Source organism: Nicotiana attenuata, chromosome 7 (genome assembly GCF_001879085.1).
Source record: "Nicotiana attenuata strain UT chromosome 7, NIATTr2, whole genome shotgun sequence".
Classification (NCBI taxonomy): domain Eukaryota; kingdom Viridiplantae; phylum Streptophyta; class Magnoliopsida; order Solanales; family Solanaceae; genus Nicotiana; species Nicotiana attenuata.
The window spans coordinates 75,725,525-75,731,524 of record NC_031995.1 but is presented as its reverse complement, the minus strand read 5'-3'; the positions used below and the strand labels follow the sequence as shown (position 1 = coordinate 75,731,524).

Here is a 6,000-nt window from a genome sequence, read left to right as displayed (position 1 = left end):
GATTAATTGTTTGGTTTAATTTAGTTGATAGTTAATCAAAAGTCCCTGTGGGTACGATATCTGGACTTATAATCCTATATTACTTGTCGACCACGTATACTTGCGTGTGCGTTTGGGAGCAACACTTACGCATTTGTCAATCTATAAAAAAATTATTAAGATTTTCTCTAATAATTATCCTCTTTATCACAAGCTATTGGTCTTTTCTTGATTTCAGAAAAGAACTCAAAGTTGCGGCTAGTCAAATTGGCATCACAATCTTATTTGAAAATGAATATACATATCATAGATTTAGAGAAAATGGATAATAATTAAATTGAAGAAAAACAATTTTATTCTCGAGTTACAACATACTGCGTCCAAGGTCTGAATTAGCTTGTTGATGGACCAATGTTATTCCATTCTTGAGTGAGTTGGAGCGCAATCATCTTGTGTGTTGAACGAGCCAGAAGCTAACTCTTACATATCCCATGATCATATAAATGAGAGAAAATTATTACGAAAAATAACTATAGCATTATGCTTTATTTTAGTAAAATAAAGTTAAAAGAAAATAAAGAATTCTTCTCTTTTCTCTAGGAAAAACGACAAAATGCATCCTCCTCTAATTTTGTCTAGTGCAGTCGAATCGGATCTCACCCTGGTTACCGGTCAAAACTCCGACCCGACCCAACTTTATCATGGCAGTAGCAAAAGCTTGGTTAAAAGCATTATTGTTAGAAGCAAAAAAGTTGACAGTGTTTCTTGATCTTGGATCAGTGAACAGAATCTGATCTGAGACAAAAAGACCTTTTCCTTGTTGAAGGTTTTTGAAGTAAGCGTTGTCAAAGGTATTTGGTGTTGTTGGATCCATGTTAATGGCAATTCTCGGGTCAACCCGTATTGGGCACATTTGCCTGAGTTGTGCGGCGTATTGTCGGTTTAGAGTCGGGTCAACTCTGCTTTTTGGGCTGAAATTGTAGAGCCTCTTGGAGAATTTACTGCAATGGGAGAAACCAAGGGTATGTGCACCTATAAGACATAAAAAGATAATTTGAGTTATATATGAAGACAATATAATAAATTGTTTATATGATTATTGTAATTTAACCTTTTATGACAGGTTAGTTAGATAAATTACATTATTATTGTAATTTAACCTTAAACCCTAAACCCTAAATCCGCTTTAAAAAAATCATAAACCCTTTCTCTTAAAAAAATTATGACAGGATTAGTTATTATTTATTTTAGATTATCAATGTTATACTTGCAATTATCCTTTTAATTAACCTGTTTGTGTAAATATATTTTAAACAAATTGGTGCATTAAATTTAAATTCATAGTTTTGTTTCTAAATTTTAAAAAGAAGTTAAGTGTATATTGTTGTAAGGTTTTTCTTCTGTTTATTTTTTTGGTCAACAAAAAATTGATATATTAAATTTAAAAATAGTTTTTATGCAACATAGCAAAAAGATAATTCTATGCACCCTAATCCTCTAAAGACTATCAACTTTTGTATAAATCTATGCCAAAAAACTTTAAATATAAAATGACTATCAATTTACTTAGGGAATATAAGAATTTTACTTTCAGTGCATAACTTTAGTCCATACCTGACAATGCAATCATATCAGTCTGGCTAAGGCCATGTCTGGCAAACATGGTATTGAGCTGATCTAGGTTGAATCCTTCCCCTGGAAGTTGATGTTGGACTCCTGCTAATGTAGAAACTCTCCCATCACGACGGCCCAATTCCACTTGGTAAAATGGGCCTCCAGTCTACAGTATAAATAAGGGCACTAAGTATTGTAGAAATGACACTATGCAGCCACTTTAAAAAGCTGCTATATAGGAATTGACCAGCACGTCCTGACTTTTAGTTTTTTAATTTAATTTTTTAGTACAAAGATGTTCTGAGTTGTCCTGAAGTTCAAATTTTTAGTTTGAAATTTCACGACGAAATAAGTACTGACTAATCTTTAAAAAGCATCCCTGAAAATGATTATCCTTACACTTCCCCCTCAGTATCTCGGCAAAAAGGAAAATGTCTAAATAAGAAAAGAAAGAGAAAGAGAGAGAGAATAAAAAAGTCCTGAATCGTTGAACTGGAAATTAATTGAACATATAACAACAAATTTTACTATGCTCATTGCTTCAAAGTTCAAAGTAAATGTGTGTGATCATGTATTACGTCCAAGTTTCATTTGATTTTATTAATAATTCCAAAATATGATCCTCGGGTAATGCTTGTGTGGAAGGTGCACCAAAAAAAAAATTGGGCTTGAAGCTTTTACCTTAATTATCAATCTTACCAACAAGCCGATCGAGACCTAATGCTGTTGGTCATGACTACTATGAAAATCAATAATAGTTAAATAAACTTAAGCATGCACTTACCATAGAAACGACTTCTCTAGTGGCCAAAGCCAAAATATCAGCACATGAGACTTTGTTACGGCATTTGGAATCCTTGTCCACAGCTGCTTTGGCTTTGACAACAGTGTCAAATCCATCACCTGCTAATGAAAGATTATCTGGATGGTCCTTCTCTGCTTTTCTATTTGGTGATGACAATAGCATTGAAGCATCACACCCCTAATTAACATGGACAAATATATACTATATATGTTAGAAGAAAAATTATCATAAAAAGTTGAATGACATATATAACACATAAAACGTTTTATACTAGAGAAAAGGGAACTAATTATGTTGGCGATGCACAGAAATAACAAGGGAATGATTTTTATTTTTGGTTCTAGAGCAAGGAAAAAGTACACTATTTCAGAATTTATATCTTTTTTGAATATCTGAGAGCATAAAGAACTAGCAAATTGCAGCATTTTTATATTACATTTATTATTTAGGAAATTCTTGAACATTTTGTGAATATTTAGATTTTGGAACAAAAGAAATTTCAACTTAGCTTTTAGTATTTTCCGAAGTTTTCTGTTTTCAAAGTATATTTAGCGTTCTAAGCCGGAAAAAGTACACTGTACTTTCATTTAATTTTTTAATAATGAAAAAAAGATAAAGAAGAAGATAAAATAATTCTTCGATTTGTTAATATTATAATTAATCACTAAATTTTTTTTGAAAAATATTTTTCACTAATCAACCAAACACAAAAAAAAAAAAAAGATATTTGCATGGAAATCATTTTTTAAAAAATATTACATGAAAAAAATAACTTCTGTCGTTCCAACCACACTATAATAAGGTTTAAAAAAATAATCAAGTACATACACGGACAAAGCAATCATGGAAGAAGAGTCGGAGAGTTGCTGGAGCAGTAACAAAAGTCTGCTGAAATTTCTGTCTAACCGCAGCACGAACCAGAGATTCAACATTTGGGCATGTGTTTTTATAGAAATCAGTTCTTAACTGAGCAAAAGCAGTAGCATTCAGCAAGAAAAAGAGAACAATAACCAAAGGAAACAGCAAACTTTTTCTTTGATTCTCCATTCTTCTATTTGCTTTATCTTTAATTTTTTCTTTGAGAAAACTGTTTGTATCACATGATTTTCTAGGGCTGCTGAAGTGTTGTATTTATACATACCTAGAAGGCCTTGACTACCAACAAAATAAAGACATAAATCCAAGTGGGCAGTTAGATTAAGGTTGGACTTATGCAAAATACACTCTGGCCATTTGTTCAACACGATTTCAATGAGATTGTGGTTGAGTTATGGTGAGGTTACTTTATTACTAACATTCTTTCATCACTAAAATTATTAATATGGCAGATCAATTTGAATCATTGGATCATTAAATAACATAAACTAATAGTTGTCCCAGGTATCTCATGGCTTACAACCTCAGCCAATAGATAGGAAGGAGAATGTTGAACACACAAGAAGGCATGAAGTAGTACCAAGTGCGTGTCCTAGAATAATTCATTTTACGAATACATTACTCTTTAGATCCCATAACTCTAGAAAATGCTAACTTATTAGGTTCTGAATAAATTATTTATATATGTTAAATAGATTCTTAAGAGAAAATTATACATAAGTATAGCTCACGCACATACATTGCAACCGGATGACTTGAACACACTTTGCAAATCTATAGCTCAAAGATAATAGGCTAGGTCCGAAAAAATCAACGTTTTTCTCATTTGAATTGATTTTTCAGATCTTCTACTGCGTTTTTCCATGATTTTTTATTCTTTGCACACAACTAGCTTAAATCAATCATATACACTCCCATTTTTTTTTTTGGTAACTAATAACTTTTTGTATTAATCACCAGTAAACTTTACATATCTATAGCCTGCTTATAACTCAGCAGCTATTAATCTGGCAAAATCTTAAAGCCTACACGAACTGTCTATATCAAAACATAAATGTTGTACCATGCCACTAATCCCAGTGGTGGCTCGTAAGTTACATATGTAGGCTAACTCACGTGCAATACTATCAGCTCCTCTGCTTCTCTTTTCAAACAACCGCAGGTTCCTTTCTATCCAAATGGAATGAGTTATCTCATCATATACCATCCTAAAGACTTGTGCTCGTTGTGTTTACCCTTAGCATATTGTACAACCCTGTGCATATGTTGTTCCCAATTATCCCTAGCAACATCCTGCCTTTGCATCCATTGTAGGATTCTATGCCACAACTCCTTAGTAAATCTCAGTTGACAAACACGTGTTCCCCGTTCTCATCATGGTCTTGGCATAAAGAGCACCTGGGATCTACAACTAGTCCCCATCGACCTATCTACAGTAAGCAATCTCCCATGTATTTGTAGCCACATGGTAAATATAGATTTTGGCCTGGAATTATTTGAAACATCAGGCATTTCCAGATAACTCTTGGTTTGTCTCACAACAATTGCAAGTAAAAGCTTCTGATCATACTCTTGCTTGGATGATGATGATGATGATGCACTTTTTGAAGTGTTGCTCTAGCATTTAGAATCTGTCTCACCATCCAACTTGCTTTTTAGGTAATTGCCACCTCTTCAAAGTATTTGTCTTTGATGTAGAAAACATGTATCCATCTTATCCATAGTCGATCTTGCTTGCTTGCTACATCCTAAAAGACTTTAGCTAGAGCACCCTTGTTCCGTAGATACAAATTAATCAAGTTTAGGTCCCCACTGGACTTAGGTGTACATATTCTATCCCAAGCTACCAGAGCATTTTTGTGATCACATTTATCCCAGACCAGTTAGGAGGTTGGTTGAACAGTACAGAGATAGGAAGAAAGACCTGCGCATGGTATTTATTGACCTAGAAAAAGCGTATGACACGGTTCCTAGAGAATTTCTCTGGAGAAAGCTTGAAGGCTAAAGGCGTGTCGGTTCCCTACATTATGGCGATTAAGGACATGTATGATGGGGAAAAGACTCGGGTTAGGACAGTAGGAGGCGACTCTAAGGATTTTCCGGTTGTTATGGGGTTACACCAAGGTTCTGCGCTCAGTCCGTTACTATTCGCCCTGGTGATGGACGCGTTAACACATCACATTCAAGGGGATGTGCCATGGTGCATGCTATTCTCCGATAACATAGTTCTGATTGATGAGTCGCGAACCGGTGTTAACGAGAGGCTGGAGGTTTGGAGACAAGCTTTTGAATCAAAGGGTTTCAAGCTTAGTAAGACAAAGACGGAATACCTTGAATGTAAGTTCAATGCTGAGCAGAGGAAAGTGGGCGTGGATGTGAGGCTTGAATCATAGGTCATCCCGAGTAGAGACAGCTTCAAGTACCTTGGGTCGGTTATCCATGGGGGAAGGAAGATCGACGAGGATGTTACACACTGTATCGGGGTAGGATGGATTAAGTGGATGTTAGCATTTGGAGTATTGTGCGACAAGAAAGTGTCACTAATACTCAAAGGTAAGTTCTATAAAGTGGTGGTTAGGCCGGCCATGATGTTGGGACCGAGTGTTAGTCGGTTAAGAAATCGCATATCCAGAATATGAAGGTAGCAGAAATGAGGATGTTGAGGTGGATGTGCGGGCATATTAGGATGGATAAGATTAGGAATGATGATATTCGGGAGAAGGTGT

The 6,000-nt window shown here is 34.9% G+C and overlaps 1 protein-coding gene across 1 annotated transcript; it reads right to left on the bottom strand.

Moving 5' to 3' along the window:
• Positions 239–3,510, bottom strand: LOC109229322 (peroxidase 16-like). Its single transcript, XM_019394719.1, has 4 exons — positions 3,227–3,510; positions 2,378–2,575; positions 1,594–1,759; positions 239–1,011 (listed from the first exon to the last, which is right to left on the bottom strand). Exons 1-4 carry the CDS (start codon positions 3,443–3,445, stop codon positions 605–607), a joined length of 990 nt encoding a protein of 329 aa, XP_019250264.1. The 5' UTR covers positions 3,446–3,510; the 3' UTR covers positions 239–604.

Bases quoted from the DNA above. Each gene is read 5' to 3' on its own strand.
- LOC109229322 (XM_019394719.1), bottom strand. From the start codon at position 3,445: ATGGAGAATCAAAGAAAAAGTTTGCTGTTTCCTTTGGTTATTGTTCTC. The intron at 1,760-2,377 runs GTAAGTGCATGC...TTTATACTGTAG, and splicing joins CTAGAGAAGTCGTTTCTATG to ACTGGAGGCCCATTTTACCA. The intron at 1,012-1,593 runs GTATGGACTAAA...TATGTCTTATAG, and splicing joins TGATATGATTGCATTGTCAG to GTGCACATACCCTTGGTTTC.